At 43.3% G+C, this 19,495-nt stretch overlaps 1 protein-coding gene across 4 annotated transcripts in view; it reads left to right on the top strand.

Moving 5' to 3' along the window:
- LOC110047434 (T-cell immunomodulatory protein-like) overlaps positions 1–14,660 on the top strand; it is a 46,112-nt gene extending 31,452 nt beyond the window's left edge. For all 4 annotated transcript variants that reach the window (XM_089298836.1, XM_089298834.1, XM_089298837.1 and 1 more), the window contains 7 exons: positions 1,309–1,423; positions 7,739–7,782; positions 8,681–8,759; positions 10,110–10,231; positions 12,297–12,379; positions 12,821–12,938; positions 13,347–14,660. In XM_089298836.1, coding sequence (XP_089154962.1) covers positions 1,309–1,423; positions 7,739–7,782; positions 8,681–8,759; positions 10,110–10,231; positions 12,297–12,379; positions 12,821–12,938; positions 13,347–13,406 — 621 coding nt within the window. In that variant the 3' untranslated portion in view covers positions 13,407–14,660. The remainder of the gene's footprint in view (positions 1–1,308; positions 1,424–7,738; positions 7,783–8,680; positions 8,760–10,109; positions 10,232–12,296; positions 12,380–12,820; positions 12,939–13,346) is intronic.
- The last annotated feature ends 4,835 nt before the right edge of the window (positions 14,661–19,495 follow it).

Below are 19,495 nucleotides of genomic sequence, written 5' to 3'. Positions count from 1 at the left end.
AAAAGTAAATATGCAATAAAAACAAAAGAGAAGGGAAGAGAAGCGAAAATAATATATTGGGCCATGAAATACTTAATTAAAACTGTTCAAATGAAAAGGAGAACCTAAATATCATTCCATTAAATTGCTTGTTTAAACAAAAGTTCAAAGGAGAGATTAGGGAATAAAATGACTGGAGTATTTTGTGCCACCTCTGTTGGAATGCGTTTTGTGTTCCCGTAATAATCGAAACTTGTTTTTCTATTTTTAAATTGCATCTAACCTGATTAACTTATTCCATTGAGAATGTTCAAACATTATTGTACTTACAGGAGTAAATGTAATATCTACCAAGTAGTCAACAATGATTTAATAAAGACGAAAAATTGTTGAACGCTATTCCGAAAGGCTTCTGTGATCGGACATTCACGTTGCTTCATCTTTTCTGGGTGTGCCACGTTTTTACTCTTATCACATTTTGACGTCATCTGTGATCTGTAATTGAGCAGACGCACGGCAACATGAAATTAAAGCCTGAAAAAAATTCAGGCTTGAATGGCATTCGACCCCATGATCTCTGCGATAACGGTGTAGTGCTTTACCACCTAAGCTATGAAGCCAATTAAATCTAAATCTACATATTACCTCGTCGGCAACATCCAGAGGACATCACGCCAACTCTGTTACATTAAAATGATAATGAAAACTAAAACTACAAACGGAACTAATAAAAACTGCATTTAAAAAGGGAGCTGGTCACGTTGTGAGTTCGTAATATGCCCGTAGATGGTGAAGAATACAAATGAATATATGAAAGATCATATATGGAACATGGAATCTATTTGTTAAATAGTTTATGGAAGTTTGGGATACTGTTTACTTGGCGCAGCTCACTAGTGGGAAGAGTGACATCGTGAGAGTGAAGCATTATTGCGTATGCGACCATGCATATGAATGGCATACCAGGCTTGGGGCCATGCATTAGCATAGTGGCCTATAAATGGAGTGCCAATGATGGGACCATGTATGGGACCAATGCATAATCCGCCAGTGATGCAACCATGCATATGATGTCAATAATAGCACCATGCATATGAATGGAGTGCCAAGGATGCGTTCATGCATCAGCAGAATGACCTACTTGCCTAACGCTTCCACCATGCATATACCCAATGCATTAACTCTTAATAATGGGACCATGCGTATGAGGTCAATGATGCAACCATACATATCTCTGACATACATGGCATGCTTGGGATGCGACCATGCTTTAAGACCCATGAATAGAGAATCACCAAGGAATGCTAAACACATTTTCGTTCTGTATAGGGAAAAATTGGGAATATGGGTGTTACTGAGTCTGTGAAGGATGAGTCAGTACAGTACCATCTTCATGCCATCCGCAATAATATCTATACCGATGCCTGTTTTCTGAAAGTTGTAGGTAAGATCATTAGAATAAGATCCCATAACTGAACCTGGAAGTCATTTCCTGACCCTATTTCTGGAGCTCTGTGGTAGTGATATCTTCAATTAGTACTTATATTCACCTTAATTGTAGTAGCTCAGTAGTAGTTCAGTAGTAGCTCAGAGCAGCTCAGTAGTAGCTCAGTAGCAGCTCAGTAGTAGTTCAGTAGTAGCTCAGTAGCAGCTCACTAGTAGCTCAGTAGTACCTCAGTAGCAGCTCAGTAGTAGCTCAGTAGTAGCTCAGTAGTTGCTCAGTAGTAGCTCAGTAGTAGTTCAGTAGTAGTTCAGTAGTAGCTCAGTAGCAGCTCAGTAGTAGCTCAGTAGCAGCTCACTAGTAGCTCAGTAGTAGCTCAGTAGTAGCTCAATAGCAGCTCAGTAGTAGCTCAGTAGCAGCTCAGTAGCAGCTCAGTAGCAGCTCAGTAGTAGCTCAGTAGTAGCTCAGTAGCAGCTCAGTAGTAGCTCAGTAGCAGCTCAGTAGTAGCTCAGTAGCAGCTCAGTAGTAGCTCAGTAGCAGCTCAGTAGCAGCTCAGTAGTAGCTCAGTAGCAGCTCAGTAGTAGCTCAGTAGCAGCTCAGTAGCAGCTCAGTAGTAGCTCAGTAGCAGCTCAGTAGTAGCTCAGTAGTAGCTCAGTAGCAGCTCAGTAGTAGCTCAGTAGTAGCTCAGTAGCAGCTCAGTAGTAACTCAGTAGTAGCTCAGTAGTAGCTCAGTACTAGCTTAGTAGCAGCTCAGTAGTAGTTCAGTAGCAGCTCAGTAGTAGCTCAGTAGTAGCTCAGTAGCAGCTCAGTAGTAGCTCAGTAGTAGCTCAGTAGCAGCTCAGTAGTAGCTCAGTAGCAGCTCAGTAGCAGCTCAGTAGTAGCTCAGTAGCAGCTCAGTAGCAGCTCAGTAGTAGCTCAGTAGCAGCTCAGTAGCAGCTCAGTAGTAGCTCAGTAGCAGCTCAGTAGTAGCTCAGTAGCAGCTCAGTAGTAGCTCAGTAGTAGCTCAGTAGCAGCTCAGTAGCAGCTCAGTAGTAGCTCAGTAGTAGCTCAGTAGCAGCTCAGTAGCAGCTCAGTAGTAACTCAGTAGTAGCTCAGTAGTAGCTCAGTAGCAGCTCAGTAGTAGTTCAGTAGCAGCTCAGTAGTAGCTCAGTAGTAGCTCAGTAGTAGCTCAGTTGTAGCTCAGTAGCAGCTCAGTAGCAGCTCAGTAGTAGTTCAGTAGCAGCTCAGTAGTAGCTCAGTAGTAGCTCAGTAGCAGCTCAGTAGCAGCTCAGTAGTAGCTCAGTAGCAGCTCAGTAGCAGCTCAGTAGTAGCTCAGTAGTAGCTCAGTAGCAGCTCAGTAGTAGTTCAGTAGCAGCTCAGTAGTAGCTCAGTAGTAGCTGAGTAGTAGCTCAGTAGTAGCTCAGTAGCAGCTCAGTAGTAGCTCAGTAGTAGCTCAGTAGTAGTTCAGTAGTAGTTCAGTAGTAGCTCAGTAGTAGCTCAGTAGCAGCTCAGCAGTAGCTCAGTAGTAGCTCAGTAGCAGCTCAGTAGTAGCTCAGTAGTAGTTCAGTAGTAGTTCAGTAGTAGCTCAGTAGCAGCTCAGTAGTAGCTCAGTAGTAGCTCAGTAGTAGCTCAGTAGCAGCTCAGTAGTAGCTCAGTAGTAGCTCAGTAGCAGCTCAGTAACAGCTCAGTAGCAGCTCAGTAGTAGCTCAGTAGTAGCTCAGTAGCAGCTTAGTAGTAGCTCAGTAGTAGCTCAGTAGCAGCTCAGTAGCAGCTCAGTAGCAGCTCAGTAGCAGCTCAGTAGCAGCTCAGTAGTAGCTCAGTAGTAGCTCAGTAGCAGCTCAGTAGTAGCTCAGTAGCAGCTCAGTAGCAGCTCAGTAGCAGCTCAGTAGTAGCTCAGTAGCAGCTCAGTAGCAGCTCAGTAGTAGCTCAGTAGCAGCTCAGTAGCAGCTCAGTAGTAGCTCAGTAGTAGCTCAGTAGCAGCTCAGTAGTAGCTCAGTAGCAGCTCAGTAGCAGCTCAGTAGTAGCTCAGTAGTAGCTCAGTAGTAGCTCAGTAGTAGCTCAGTAGCAGCTCAGTAGCAGCTCAGCAGTAGCTCAGTAGTAGCTCAGTAGCAGCTCAGTAGTAGCTCAGTAGTAGTTCAGTAGTAGTTCAGTAGTAGTTCAGTAGTAGCTCAGTAGCAGCTCAGTAGTAGCTCAGTAGTAGCTCAGTAGTAGCTCAGTAGCAGGTCAGTAGTAGCTCAGTAGTAGCTCAGTAGCAGCTCAGTAACAGCTCAGTAGCAGCTCAGTAGTAGCTCAGTAGTAGCTCAGTAGCAGCTTAGTAGTAGCTCAGTAGTAGCTCAGTAGTAGTTCAGTAGTAGCTCAGTAGCAGCTCAGTAGTAGCTCAGTAGTAGCTCAGTAGTAGCTCAGTAGCAGCTCAGTAGTAGCTCAGTAGTAGCTCAGTAGCAGCTCAGTAACAGCTCAGTAGCAGCTCAGTAGTAGCTCAGTAGCAGCTTAGTAGTAGCTCAGTAGTAGTTCAGTAGTAGTTCAGTAGTAGCTCAGTAGCAGCTCAGTAGTAGCTCAGTAGTAGCTCAGTAGTAGCTCAGTAGCAGCTCAGTAGTAGCTCAGTAGTAGCTCAGTAGCAGCTCAGTAACAGCTCAGTAGCAGCTCAGTAGTAGCTCAGTAGTAGCTCAGTAGCAGCTTAGTAGTAGCTCAGTAGTAGCTCAGTAGCAGCTCAGTAGCAGCTCAGTAGCAGCTCAGTAGCAGCTCAGTAGCAGCTCAGTAGTAGCTCAGTAGCAGCTCAGTAGTAGCTCAGTAGCAGCTCAGTAGTAGCTCAGTAGCAGCTCAGTAGCAGCTCAGTAGTAGCTCAGTAGCAGCTCAGTAGCAGCTCAGTAGTAGCTCAGTAGCAGCTCAGTAGCAGCTCAGTAGTAGCTCAGTAGTAGCTCAGTAGCAGCTCAGTAGTAGCTCAGTAGCAGCTCAGTAGCAGCTCAGTAGTAGCTCAGTAGTAGCTCAGTAGTAGCTCAGTAGTAGCTCAGTAGCAGCTCAGTAGCAGCTCAGCAGTAGCTCAGTAGTAGCTCAGTAGCAGCTCAGTAGTAGCTCAGTAGTAGTTCAGTAGTAGTTCAGTAGTAGCTCAGTAGCAGCTCAGTAGTAGCTCAGTAGTAGCTCAGTAGTAGCTCAGTAGCAGCTCAGTAGTAGCTCAGTAGTAGCTCAGTAGCAGCTCAGTAACAGCTCAGTAGCAGCTCAGTAGCAGCTCAGTAGTAGCCCAGTAGTAGCTCAGTAGTAGCTCAGTAGCAGCTCAGTAGTAGCTCAGTAGTAGCTCAGTAGCAGCTCAGTAACAGCTCAGTAGCAGCTCAGTAGCAGCTTAGTAGTAGCTCAGTAGTAGCTCAGTAGCAGCTCAGTAGCAGTTCAGTAGCAGCTCAATAGCAGCTCAGTAGCAGCTCAGTAGGAGCTCAGTAGCAGCTCAGTAGTAGCTCAGTAGCAGCTCAGTAGCAGCTCAGTAGTAGCTCAGTAGCAGCTCAGTAGCAGCTCAGTAGTAGCTCAGTAGCAGCTCAGTAGCAGCTCAGTAGTAGCTCAGTAGTAGCTCAGTAGCAGCTCAGTAGTAGCTCAGTAGCAGCTCAGTAGTAGCTCAGTAGCAGCTCAGTAGTAGCTCAGTAGTAGCTCAGTAGCAGCTCAGTAGTAACTCAGTAGCAGCTCAGTAGTAGTTCAGTGGCAGCTCAGTAGTAGCTCAGTAGTAGCTCAGTAGTAGCTCAGTAGTAGCTCAGTAGTAGCTCAGTAGCAGCTCAGTAGTAGCTCAGTAGTAGCTCAGTAGCAGCTCAGTAGTAGCTCAGTAGCAGCTGAGTAGTAGTTCAGTAGCAGCTCGGTAGCAGCTCAGTAGTAGCTCAGTAGTAGCTCAGTAGCAGCTCAGTAGCAGCTCAGTATTAGCTCAGTAGCAGCTCAGTAGCAGCTCAGTAGTAGCTCAGTAGCAGCTGAGTAGTAGCTCGGTAGTAGCTCAGTAGCAGCTCAGTAGTAGCTCAGTAGTAGCTCAGTAGCAGCTCAGTAGTAACTCAGTAGTAGCTCAGTAGCAGCTCAGTAGTAGTTCAGTAGCAGCTCAGTAGTAGCTCAGTAGTAGCTCAATAGTAGCTCAGTAGTAGCTCAGTAGCAGCTCAGTAGTAGCTCAGTAGTAGCTCAGTAGTAGTTCAGTAGTAGCTCAGTAGTAGCTCAGTAGTAGCTCAGTAGCAGCTCAGTAGCAGCTCAGTAGTAGCTCAGTAGCAGCTCAGTAGTAGCTCAGTAGTAGCTCAGTAGCAGCTCAGCAGTAGCTCAGTAGTAGCTCAGTAGCAGCTCAGTAGTAGCTCAGTAGTAGTTCAGTAGTAGTTCAGTAGTAGCTCAGTAGTAGCTCAGTAGTAGCTCAGTAGCAGCTCAGTAGCAGCTCAGTAGTAGCTCACTAGTAGCTCAGTAGTAGCTCAGTAGTAGCTCAGTAGTAGCTCAGTAGTAGCTCAGTAGTAGTTCAGTAGTAGCTCAGTAGTAGCTCAGTAGTAGCTCAGTAGCAGCTCAGTAGCAGCTCAGTAGTAGCTCAGTAGCAGCTCAGCAGTAGCTCAGTAGTAGCTCAGTAGCAGCTCAGTAGTAGCTCAGTAGTAGTTCAGTAGTAGTTAATTAGTAGCTCAGTAGTAGCTCAGTAGTAGCTCAGTAGCAGCTCAGTAGCAGCTCAGTAGTAGCTCAGTAGTAGCTCAGTAGCAGCTCAGTAGTAGCTCAGTAGCAGCTCAGTAGAAGCTCAGTAGCAGCTCAGTAGTAGCTCAATAGCAGCTCAGTAGTAGCTCAGTAGTAGCTCAGTAGTAGTTCAGTAGTAGTTCAGTAGTAGCTCAGTAGTAGCTCAGTAGCAGCTTAGCAGTAGCTCAGTAGTAGCTCAGTAGCAGCTCAGTAGTAGCTCAGTAGTAGTTCAGTAGTAGTTCAGTAGTAGCTCAGTAGTAGCTCAGTAGTAGCTCAGTAGTAGCTCAGTAGCAGCTCAGTAGTAGCTCAGTAGCAGCTCAGTAGCAGCTCAGTAGTAGCTCAATAGCAGCTCAGTAGTAGCTCAGTAGTAGCTCAGTAGTAGTTCAGTAGCAGCTCAGTAGTAGCTCAGTAGTAGCTCAGTAGTAGCTCAGTAGTAGTTCAGTAGTAGCTCAGTAGTAGCTCAGTAGTAGCTCAGTAGCAGCTCAGTAGCAGCTCAGTAGTATCTCAGTAGCAGCTCAGTAGCAGCTCAGTAGTAGCTCAGTAGTAGTTCAGTAGTAGCTCAGTAGTAGCTCAGTAGTAGCTCAGTAGCAGCTCAGTAGCAGCTCAGTAGTAGCTCAGTAGTAGCTCAGTAGTAGCTCAGTAGTAGCTCAGTAGCAGCTCAGTAGTAGCTGAGTAGCAGCTCAGTAGAAGCTCAGTAGCAGCTCAGTAGTAGCTCAATAGCAGCTCAGTAGTAGCTCAGTAGTAGTTCAGTAGTAGTTCAGTAGTAGCTCAGTAGTAGCTCAGTAGCAGCTCAGCAGTAGCTCAGTAGTAGCTCAGTAGCAGCTCAGTAGTAGCTCAGTAGTAGTTCAGTAGTAGTTCAGTAGTAGCTCAGTAGTAGCTCAGTAGTAGCTCAGTAGTAGCTCAGTAGTAGCTCAGTAGTAGCTCAGTAGCAGCTCAGTAGTAGCTCAGTAGTAGCTCAGTAGTAGCTCAGTAGTAGCTCAGTAGTAGCTCAGTAGCAGCTCAGTAGTAGCTCAGTAGCAGCTCAGTAGCAGCTTAGTAGTAGCTCAGTAGTAGCTCAGTCATAGCATTAGTTTGCCTTGACTCGTTCAGGAACCACACCACCTACCATCAATTAATGTTGATCTTTCCAGACTATTTGCAGCGTTCAAAATGGCAGTTCAATCTAGCACGGATGATATATAACACTTCATTACTGCCTACCTCAATGTTTCCGATTTTTTCATGTTTATTCCCATACAAGTTGCAAAAATGATCTAAGGCATTTATGTATCCTTGTAAGAATTTTCTTATAATGACTACGATCTTTTTGGACAGCAGATTTATGTTTGGTTCTTACAAGACTCTTGTAATCTGAGTCACTGTGAAAGGTGAATTGAAAGTAAGCAAGTTGAGAAATGTGGAACAAACACACCGATAGAATAACGAACAGAAAATTTAAAAAACAAAAACAAAAAAAATTGTACACTTTACATTATAGTAGACTTTATCTGGCAGAAAGGTTGGTGGCTAGGTACCTGATATAACTATGTAGAGCTTCTTAACTAGTCGGGTGGCCATTAAATATTACAAATAAATCCAGTTGTGTACTAGTAGTTGAGCCTCCAGAGTGATCAGTGTCATGTTGTAATAAGCAAACATATGGGCTACAAATGTAGTGCTCACAAAACGTTTTCTCCAAATCAGTTTTAGGAGGTAGGAGTCTAACGTCTTGCGTTAACGAAAACCTGGTAGGTACTGTTAATACCTTTTGAGGCATACATTATTAACCTTGTTGTAAACAAGTCATGGGGACGCGATGCATTACAGTGGAGACGCAAGAAACCTTTCTGGTCAGAAATGATCAATGCTAAGCAACTTGTCCCGTTCTTATAGAGACAAACTTCATGCTTGTTGTCCAATTGATTATCTCTGACACTCGAATGAATACATGCCACTTGTTGCATGGACTGACGAAAGTTAGGTTAAATAAATGCAGCTAAGATGTTCTTATTTCTGTTGTGTTTACTTCGATTTGCTCAGTTGTAATCTTATACCATACTATATTCGCATAACACCTCTGCACCGCTTGGCATCGTATTTGGTCCTAGCAAAAAAGATCAGGCCAGACGTACTGACCTGCTTGTGTGAAAGATTGCATCTAGGATTAATTCTTTCTTTCATGGACGTGTTTCAGTAAGAAATTACTGAGTTGGTACACGCGTAAGTCGCCCCGAAAATGAAAATCTCGCCAAATGGTATCTTCATATTTATTACGATCTTACAGGCTCTAGCAATGAAAAATAAGCTTAATTCCAGAGGTGAACATAAGAATCATCCATTTAGATCGGTCGAGTAGTTTTGAATCTTAACACTATATAATATTCAGCAGCTGGTAGCATGAGGCGTGGTTATGCTGGAAATAAAACATGACACTTATTTGAAGTTCAAAGGACTTTTGAATAGAGTATGTTCTCAGTAAACGGTTTCGAGCACCTTTCAAAATAGAAAAGAACAATTATGGAGGTTTGTAATCCGGCGGCATGAATGCGGAGTGGTATTACTCTCTTCAAACCCATTGCTGCAATGATGCCACTAGCTGACGAGGCAGACTGGTGCAATGTGTAACAATTGGTCTCCTTTTTTCAGCCCTATGGTGTAAATCAGCTGGGATCATACATTAAGTACACTACCACAAGCACAGACGGGAAGTTAAAGTATGGAAGCGGTAAGTTGATAGGCGCCACTACTGCCCTATAATAAGGGTGATTATTAGTATTCTACTTAAACATTAATGCAAATGCTGCAATCTGATTGGTTGAGTGATCGTACACTATCCATTAGTGTGCAGTGACTGGAGGTGGTCTACGAAATGGCGACCTTTTTGTCGTTTTTCCAAAGTTTTGGAGGAACAGTTTGATGCAAATGATAGTTAAATTCTTACGAAGACTAAGAGAAGGCCATTCACGGCTTGTTGACCTTACATAATGTCAGGACTTTCGTGCCCAAAATGTTTCCACGGACAGATTTTTAAAAACTTAACATGAAGAAAGGTAACAAAAAAAATTAATGGGGGGGGGGGGGGGAGAGGGGGGTCACCGTGCTCGTTTTCGAGACAAGGCGCGTTGAAGACCATCCATTTTTAGAGGTTTTCATTGTTTTAGGACAATGTTAGCTTGGGAAAGGGCGCTTTAGAAATGTTGTTGTTGTTGTTATTATTATTATTATTATTATTATTATTATTATTATTATTACAACTGTCGGTCATAAAAAAGCTACATAAGTGAGATTTAGATCAGGTTAACGTACTCAATTCAACACAACTAAGTATATAAAATACACTTTTGGTGCTGATGTCGTTCCTCGAGGTAGAATACATGTAGGCCTAGAAAAAGAATAAATACTAGCCGAGCCCGTCTACATACAGAAAACCTTGTGACACGCGTACGAGAGCAGAAAAAGCGAATATTTGTAACCTCTCACGGATATATTTTTCCTGTTGTTTGTCAAAAAGGATAAAATGGGATGGAATAGATCTGCGGAAAGAAAAATGGGGGTCACCGGACATCCAAGAGAGTAAATTACAGGCCAAGTTAGCTCACCCGGTGGCCAAAACCTATACTTGTTTATATTTCATCTTAAGCGCGTGCTTGATGTATGACGTGGCGTGACGTTGCGACATGAATTTCGTGGGCAAAAAGAATGCATGGTAACAATGGGCGCGGACGTCCTTGACTGCAATTTCAAATAACAATTTCATCCAAGCGATCTTTCTTAGGCGCGAAGATGAATACCACGTCGAGAAATAATTGGAAACCGTTATTTGAAGTTAATTTCAGTTAGAATGCTACTAAAGCAATTAGATTATTACATACTCGCTCTCTCATATTCGCTCTCGCTTTCTATGAGGCAACAGTTGATTCAACCTTCGGCCTCATCAACTATTACTTCATAAAAATCTCAAGCCTATAATCTAATTGTTAATTACGTTTTAGTGTAATAGAACAGCTTCAATGGCCCATCACATGGCGCATAATGTCATTTTGTGGAGTTGTTAATCTATGATTGTGTTCTACAGCTGCACAACTGTCCCAGTCGGCTTACTTTGCCCTTCAGTGTCCCTACACTGTGTTTGGCTTGGGAAGAACGCCCAATTTTGTCGACGAGTTAGCCGTTGGAATTCCAAGATCGACAGACTCGGTAAGGATAGACATCACTTTAGGTTTCCCTTCTCGCAATTGAAATAAAAGGCGGGGCGATTGAAGAAAATTTTCGCCTGTTTTGTGTGCTTTTTGTAGGCAAAATAGTTATTTAGCCGCAGGGTCACTGCATTAAGGTGGCTGAACACAGTTTTTGATACCTGTGTTTCATTCACCTTTTTCTCTAAAACCCTTGATCCCTTCGTCGTCAAAAATGGCAGCAAGCAAGTTAACAAAAAAAACTTTGGCTTTTTGATGGTTAAGCTGACGTATGTGTCGTTGCCATGGCAACATGAATAAATATAAATAGGCCTTCAAAATCGGTTTTATTTATTCGTAGAAAATCTAGTTATTAGATTTTCTTTATAATTTGCATGCAACGAGCTTGTAACGATTCTCACAAGTTAACACCATTGTGCTAATAATTTAACAGGGAGATTTAACAATTAGACCCGCAGCCCGCAAGGGCTACGGGTCAATAGCCCATTCGGCTTAGCCTCATGGGCTATTGACCCGTGGCCCTTGAGGGCGAAGGGTCTAATTGTTTTAGTATCACCCAACTAGCCGAACAGAAAAGGCACTAATAAAGTTAGCAAATGCAAGTTGAAGAAATATTTATTTGGGAATAAAACAAAAGAGAGCATCACGCTCGATTGCGCCAATTTCGCTACTCGAAGACTATTACTAATAGTCCTCTAATAGCGTAGCCAATTAAAATGCAGGATTTGCATTAGTCCACTAGTTGGGTGATACTAAATTTAATTATCCCTTGTTGACGGTTAACTGGAATATCTAGAATTTCCTTAGTTAAAGTTCAAGTATTTTCAATACTCCAGTTACCTATTTCCTAAAGTATTTTCGTGCCAAATTTCGTGAAATTCTATTGAGTGGTTCTCGAGAAATAGGCGTATTTCCGAGAGTGCAATTTTTCATTCAATCGCAGACTTTTGACTTACTACGCATGCGCTGCATTTAGCTGAGTTCTTTCGGTAACAAAGAAAAAGCTGAGAATTGCTGGGTCTTTGCATCGTTACCTTTTCTGACATATCTTTGTAATAAAAGACTAAAGCCATCAATTCACTGCATTCAATTAGAAAAATAGCACAGATAGTGCGGGGGTTGAGTAAATAAAATGGTCACTTTATTGACGGCATGTTTGTTTTTTGCCATCCTTGTGCGCGCGCTGGATTGCATCAGCAAAAGCGCGCGCGAAAACTGTGTTCGGCCACCTTAACAGCTATATTAGCGGAGCTCCGGCGGCCCAAAGGGCCGCCAAGCGGAGCCCCATACTCATATAGGAAAGAGAAAGAAACCCATGAGTTGATTTACTCATGGTTATCATGGCTAGCGGTATTGCTCGTGGGCGCGTACGCACGACGGCGACGACGACGGAGTTGCCCAACATGGCGGCCATACTCCAAATAATAGGTTGATAGACATGCAGCCTTGGTTTCCCGTGTACTTCCTTGATATTCATGGACATCCACGTTATGATCAATTGACACCTGTCAAAACAAGGTATCCGCTGACCAGTATCACGTGACCATATTGCGGGCTCAAGTTTACAGCTCCTCGAGGTCACGTGTTTTTTTGAAGTTGACCGCTGAATAAGTGCTGGTTATCGATTAGATCGCGGGCTCATATTAGGTTAACTTGTTGGAAACAGGGCAGGATTGTTCGGAAGCCGGTTAACGCTGACCCAGGATTAAAAGTTAACCAAATTATAACTTTCTTCTATACAAATGTTTTTTGCTGTTTTGTTTTGTGTATAGGGTGATTATTAAAATTCAAAACAGAAGGCCAAACAATATACAGAAAACCTCACCGCAACGTTACAAAACTCAAATCAAAATTCTACCTTTTTCTGGGTTAACTTAATCGGGCTTTGAACAACCCGGCCCAGGAGCTACGCTTTTAGGCTGGCCTAGGTCTATATATTGATCGATTTATCAAAATCAGCACTAATCATGCCTGTACATGTGTAGAGCATATGAATGTTCCATGAATTGTTCATATTCATATTTACATGTAGGCTTACGACCGTTCTTTGTGTTTAATTTGTGCAGCCGGAGAGAAAACACGTGTGGACTTCTATTATACCGAATTCCCAAGTAATTGTGATTCCTTATCCACCGGATAATCCTTCAAGGTAACAAGCATATTCTGAAACTTATGAAAGTTTATTAAAGATACCCAGTAGCAGATGACAAGATATCATCCCACGTATGCACAGAACGAGGACAGTTTTTTTTTAAACAATCTTCTGGGTTCATAGCTCAACCTCACTAAGAAGTTTCAAAACTAAAATAGAAAATTACGCGAACAACCGTGCCCAGATGAATGGATATTTAGAATGTTACGATGATGAGAGTTACTCACTTCCAAGATGTCATGTTCACGAACCACTAAATTTCATCAGAACTAACATTGGAAGAAAAGTGTGGCGCTCAGAAAGGAGCATCCAAAGCTGATGTCATTAAACGTTGTTGAGGTAGCTCTCCAACACTCGCCATCTTTCTTTCATCCTACGGCGCTCCAACGCCGTAGAAAAACATTCTACTATCTTATATATGATCCATGTATGTTTCAGTTGGAAAGCGAAGCTGTTGGTAACGCCAAGCAAGCTGGTGTTATTGACAGGTGCCAGTCTTTTGGGCATATGTGTCTTCATCGGTCTGATCATCTTGTTGTTGCATCTCAAAGAAAAGGTGAGTACATGCTATGTTGGGGTGCGTTAGTCTAGTATAGGTGATACTCAACACGGATGAGTGCCTAACCCTAAGTTGAATGATCAGCAGCGTGAAACTGAGAATTAGAGTGGTGGGAGGTGGGAGGTGAGGATGAGGAAAAAGCAAAGGAAACCACTTTCGTCTAATAATATGAATCCATAAATCATTTCAATCGTAACAGGCACGAGTAGGCAGTGTGGCGATGTGACGGCCTGTCAAATGATTAAGTAATTTAACTCTTTTCCAAGCACTACCAAGTAATAAATTGTGGTTTTGCACACGTTGGAATACGAACGCCTTTTATAGATATCGATTACACCAGATTAATTTCTCTCATTGCCCGAGAACTGTAAGCCAGCTTAAGACGCTTTTAACATTTTGTTTCAGAGAGAAGACCAAAAAGAGAAACGTCAAGATGCTCACAAGTTTCATTTTGATGCCATGTGAAGTAATTACTCGTATTACTCGTGTTCAATGATCAGTTTTGTCCTGAAGCCGTAATTTCGTAAAGTACTTAAAAGGTCAACAGTTGCAACATGGTTTGCACTGAAATATTATAAGGGAACCTATAGTTGTTGTAATTTTAAAACATGTCTCGGAGAATGTTGTATTTAATAATAATAACTTTATTTAAAGAGGGAAACACTTTACAGTCCTGGACTGAGAAACCTGTGGCTCTCACTTAAATTTAGTGGAGTGTAAATTACAGTACACCAACGTTCTTCGCTGTACGTTCAGATTAACCAGTTCGCACTCTCTCTTAATTGTCGTAGAGTGAGTAAAATATTTTGTATGGAACTTCTGTACCGCAATTGCACGGGAACCACACATATTGATACGTAATAATTAGTTCAAATAAAGCGCCTAGAAAGCATCCTAGCGCCGTGGGCGGTTTTGAAAATCTCCAATATGTGGTACAGTCAAACCTGTATTAGGCGGACACCCTTATGATCCGTGCTAGTGTCCGCTTAATACAGGGTGTCCGTTGAACACTGGTTCCCTCAGAATTCGTCTTAAAAGGGTCATATTAATATTCGTCAGTATTAAAAGACCTTGAAAGGGTCAAATAGCATTCTCGTGAACGTTTGAGAACTCTGAAATACAGTATTCCATAAACAATGACAAGTATATGAGGTAAAGCGATTTAAGTATGCAGTAACAGTATCTATATTGATCGAATCATGTGAAGGTTTACTAAATCAAGCAAGAACAAATGTTCTGTAAAACCAAAACCGAAGAACAAAATATTGCATTTCTGTGACAGCTCAGTTTGTTGGCAAACTTAACTGACTGATCTACTAAAACGTGGACAGTAAAATCATGCATTCTTTTTGCAGTGTCCGTTTGATACAGGTTTCTAACAATAGAAATGACCATAAAAGTCAAGTTTAAGCTGTCCGCGTCCGCTTAATAGAAGTGTCCGTTGAATACAGGTATTTTTTACAGTGAATGTGGGAAAAGGAAAATGGGACTTGCACTGTGTCCGCTTAATATGGGGTCCGCTTAATACAGGTTTGACTGTAGTTTATTCTTGCCCCCGGTGTGTAATCGAGAAAAAAACCATGTGCAAGTGTAGAGCGTTACGTTTATAACGCGTTTACTCGCTTGTTTCGGGGAGAATCTTCACAGTGATGGCGATATCCATAGTATAACAACCAGCGTTGTGCTTTACTTACAATAAAGCCGCTCTTGTAAATGTTATTTTTTCCTATACATACTCTGTCCAGACTACAGAAGTTACAACAGCTGCTCGACTGAATAGGCCATAGTCGTGTTCTCGGTATAGCACTGGAACTAGCTTCCAATGGAGGCTCGTGCGGTGGAATATTATTCACAAGAGACTTATGTCATTTGTTTTTGAAAAGACTCCCCGCATTAGCCTAGAACTATTGCTCAAATGCTTTCTCGCCCAGGTGGCCCTACCTATAGTTGAATCAGTCAGTGGTAATTTTATACCGTCATTTGGAGCTTGGTTTAGGTAAAATCTTTTGTAGAAAAAAAAAAAAAAAAAAAAAAATATATATATATATATATATATATATATATATATATATATATATATATATATATATATATAAACTGTGGGTGAATGTTAAAACGAGCGCGCTTAGTAGACAGTTGACATGCGTGAGAGGCTTGTGGCATTACATAACTAGTCACGTCACTGCTTATAGGGCCGTGCAACAAAGTAGAAACCACGCACAATACTTAGTCAAATATGGCGAACGCTGTTTATACTCAACGAGCTGATTAATGTTTTCAAGGAAGAAATGGACAATTCGACAAAGAAACCATGATAATCATTGGCGCAGCTAACCAACTTTTATGCCAAGAAGTTCAAAGTTACACCAAACAAACACTTCTACTCACTCTTGAAGTGTTGTCATTGGGCGGCCATATTCACCGTCGGCAAATGCCTTGTTTTATAAAACTTTACACCTTGAAAGTTTTCATTTATTTTATATTGCTGTAGAATTTGTTCCCGCCACGTGACCTGCAAATAACTGCTCGCAGTGTGTTTTGCTGCAAATAATATTCTGCTCATGCGCAATTAAAACCACGCTCTCGGTTGAAAAGTGGCAGATCACTTCCCTGAGCTGTAAGAGTGCGATTTAAACATGAACTCTTGAAGTCGGTTATCGCAGAATATTGTGATCAATTATTTGATCAATTATTTGATCAATTATTTGCCTCAGCCTTCGGCCTCGGCAATTAATTACATTGGTCTGCTGGTCACTTACAAATCACGATATTTCGTCCAATAATAATGTTAAATTCTGACTCCAAAGAGCTTGGTGTCCGCATCATGACGCGGAGACAATTCTCTTGAACCAAACAAAAATGAAGGTGATAAGTGAATAACTTAAAGATGGTGAATTTAAAGCTCGGTAATGAAATGTGAAAAGTGAACTGATCAACATGACACGAGCGTGGGACAAAGAAAAACTCTGAGTCCCCGACAGGAATCGAACCCATGACCTCCCGAATACCGGGCGGGCGCTCTATCCACTGAGCTGCGAGAACTCCAGCGTCCTGCATACTGCTAGTTATGTTGATCATTTCACTCTTCGAAATTGAAGGTAAGCAGAGTTCCGACTGTAGTAAGAAAAGGTAAAGTAAGGAGAGTTCCGACTGTAGTAAGAAAATGTCACACGATATCCACGTGTCGGGCGGTACAGACGACTCAAACAATATCGAGAGCTCAATGAACACAGTCTTTATTCCTGAGCTTGACCACGAGGACTTCGTGTTACAACAACATGATCTGGGGAGCCCGGATGTAGTTTCCCTCAGGGAGGGCCCAGGTACAAGTGACAGGCCAACATCCCCCCTTCTTTGAAAAAAAAAAATAGTGATAAATAAAAACAATAAAGTAGGCAATATCAGCCTTATATAAGATTCTGTTCTAACTGTTATCATGGAAGGTTCTGCAGCCGTGTTGTTATGCAGCGCAAACGTTAATGGCAGGCATTACTTGAGTTCAAAGTCTTTGAACCTAGTTGGTGGTTTGATGAGTCTTGTGCGTGTTCTCACTTCGGGTTGGTGATCCCTTGGCGGTTCTTGGATTGTAGCAAGAGGTGTGTCGGTAGACGGCGCACTTTGGTCCGTGTCTGGTGTACTGGGTTCTTGTGTTTGTGGCGGGGAAGAGGTGTCGAGATCAGGGCCGCTGTTACTTGTGTCCGACGAGGGAGGTGGTTGCTGTTTAGGCTGATTAGTGTGCATGTTCAGCTCTGATCCTAGAGGATTGTAGTGATGTGCAAGACTGTGTCCTGGTCGAGGCAGGAGTGTAGGTGGAGTGGAGGGTGGTGTTGGGGGAGGAGGAGGTGCTGCACGCCTGATGTGTATCCGACTTCGTCGAATGGTACTGTGGGGCGTTTGTATGGTGTAAGATCTTGAGTGGCGTTTTTCAGCGACACGGCCATACGCCCATGGATTGCCTGGTTTGCTTGTCGGTGGTCGTGCATACACAAATTCACCAATGTTGATTATATTGTGCTCTGGACCCGCTGTCTTGTCATAGTGAGCTTTACTGGCGTTGCGTTTGGCTTTGATTTCTGCTGATACAGTGTCACGGTTGATTAACATGGGCTCGAGAAGGTGGTCAGGTGTTGGGAGCATCGTGCGTGTCCGGCGGTTCACCATGCGTTGGGCCGGAGAGTAGGTGTGGCCCTTTGGTGGTGTATTCCTGTAGTTGAGCAAGGCGATTTGGAAGTCATCTGATTTCTTTAGCATTGACTCCGATACTTTCACTGCTGCCTCTGCTCGACCGTTGCCTTGGGAGTGGTAGGGACTTGAGGTGGTATGTTTGAACCCGTATAGAGAGACAAAGTCCATGTAATCCTTACTGGTGAATTGTGGTCCGTTGTCTGTGTGGCAGATACGTGGAACGCCAAACCTGGCAAAATGAGCTTTGGTTTTGTTGATGACTGATGTTGCCAAAGTGTCGTCAAGTTCATCCACTTCGATCCAGTCAGAAAAATGGCACACTGTTGCAAGGTAGGCTTTCTGTCTGTGCGTGAAGATGTCTTGGCTGATGATCTGCCATGGTAGTGTTGGAATCGGAAGTGATCTCATAGGTTCTTTTGTTGACTTTGATCCATACTGTGCGCAGGTACTAGAGTTGTTGCACATATCAAAAACTGCTTGTCTCATTCCGGGCCAGAATAGTACTTCTCGTGCCATGCGTACATTTGACTCAGGACCAAAGTGGTTTGCATGGATTTTCAGCAGCATTTCAGCTTGCATGGACTGCGGTATCATAACTTGTGTGCCTTTGTAGATGAGGCCATTGTCAGTGGTTAGCTCGTCTCTGTAGGTCCAGTATGTTCGTAGTGGTTGTGGTAGCTGCTTTCTGTCATCTGGCCAGCCTTGGGCGATTGTGGCCATTAACTTGGAGAGGTGTTCATCCTTTTTGGTCTCGTCGCGTAGGCGAGATTCGGTGGTTTCTGTGAGGCAAGGGTTGTGGGTATCGGCTTCCTCTGTGAGTTCGGTCCTGAATACTTCAAAGTCTGTGACCCTGGCATGTACTGGGGTAGGCAGTGCTGCTCTTGAAAGAGTGTCTGCCAGGTAGAGTGAGGTTCCTTTCTTGTATTTGATGGTGAAGCGGTATCTCTGCAGTCTCATTAGCATTTTCTGTAGCCGTGCTGGGGCTTTATGGAGAGGCTTTTTGCAGATGGTCTCAAGTGGTTGGTGGTCGCTGTGAACTTCTATGTCAGATTTGCCATAGAGCCAGTGGTCGAATTTTCCAAATGCGTTACAAATGGCCAGGCACTCTTTTTCGATTTGGGAGTATCGTTGCTCTGTTGCGTTGAGGCTGTTTGATGTGTATGCTACAGGTTGGAGGCGTCCTTCACTATTGGGCTGAAGAAGAGCACCGCCCAGGCCTTCTTCACTTGCATCGACTTGAAGTGTGACCGGTTTACTGAGGTCATAGTATTGGAGCACTGGTGCAGTGGAAATGAGGTGTTTGGCTTTGTTAAATGCGTCATCTTGTGCTTGTGCCCACATAAAGGGGGTATCTGACTTGGTGAGTTGAGTGAGAGGTCGGATAATGGTGCTGAGGTTCGGACAATAGGGTGAGAGATAGTTGGTCATTCCTACGAATCGCTGAACACCTGCTTTGTTTCGGGGTGGGGCCATTGCTGAGATTGCTGCTATCTTGTCTGGGACTGCTTGCATTCCTCGATCAGTTATGACATTGCCCATGAATTTGACTTGTTTCAGTTTGAACTGTAGTTTGCTCTGGTTTAATTTTATGTTCTTTTTTGAGCAGCGCTCCATAAGCGCGACAAGACGGCGGTCATGATCTTTCTCAGCTTCTTGGTAGGTTGTTCCGTCTCCAAAGACAAGTATATCGTCTGCGATGCATAATACTCCATCAAGGCCCTCTAGAGCTGACATGAGGCGCTTTTGAAATTCCTCGGGGGCGCTTGATATGCCAAATGGGAGGCGGAGCCATCGGTATCTCCCATAGGACGTGTGCATTGTCGTCATCAGTGACGATTCTTCATCAAGGGGTACGTGTAGAAAACCTTCTCTGACATCAACTAGTGAGAAACATTTGGCATGGCAGAGTTTATGGAGTTGTTCAGACAGTGTTGGCATTTGATACACTGGTCTGAGAATACCTTTATTGACTGTTTGACTGGGGTCAATGCAGATTCTTGTCTTCTTTGGTGTCTCTTTAATGACTTCATTGGAGCACCACGAGGTGGGTTCCTCTACTTTCTTTATGATACCAGCTGCAGCGTATCTGTCAAGGGCTTCCTTTTCTTTGATGCGTTTCGCCACAGGGATTCGATGTATTGGCATTTGTACTGGTGACACGTCAGCTTTTACTTCGAAATGAACTGGGGGTCCCAGGCAGCCAAGGCCTTCGAAGTTTTCAGGATACTGTTTGAGTATGTCTTCCTTTGTGAGTTTCCCGGGTGGGGCCAGGCGTCTTTTGGAAGGGATCATTATAGGTTTAGAAGGTGAGGGCGTTGCTGGGTCACCGTATGGGCCGGCACTGTTGGGTTGGTCAGGGTGGCGGTCTT

This window comes from Orbicella faveolata, unplaced genomic scaffold (assembly GCF_042242905.1).
Source record: "Orbicella faveolata isolate gen_17 unplaced genomic scaffold, um_ofav_v1 contig_3, whole genome shotgun sequence".
Lineage (NCBI taxonomy): Eukaryota > Metazoa > Cnidaria > Anthozoa > Scleractinia > Merulinidae > Orbicella > Orbicella faveolata.
Note: the sequence above shows the minus strand (reverse complement) of the source record. Positions and strands in the feature narration are given on the sequence as shown.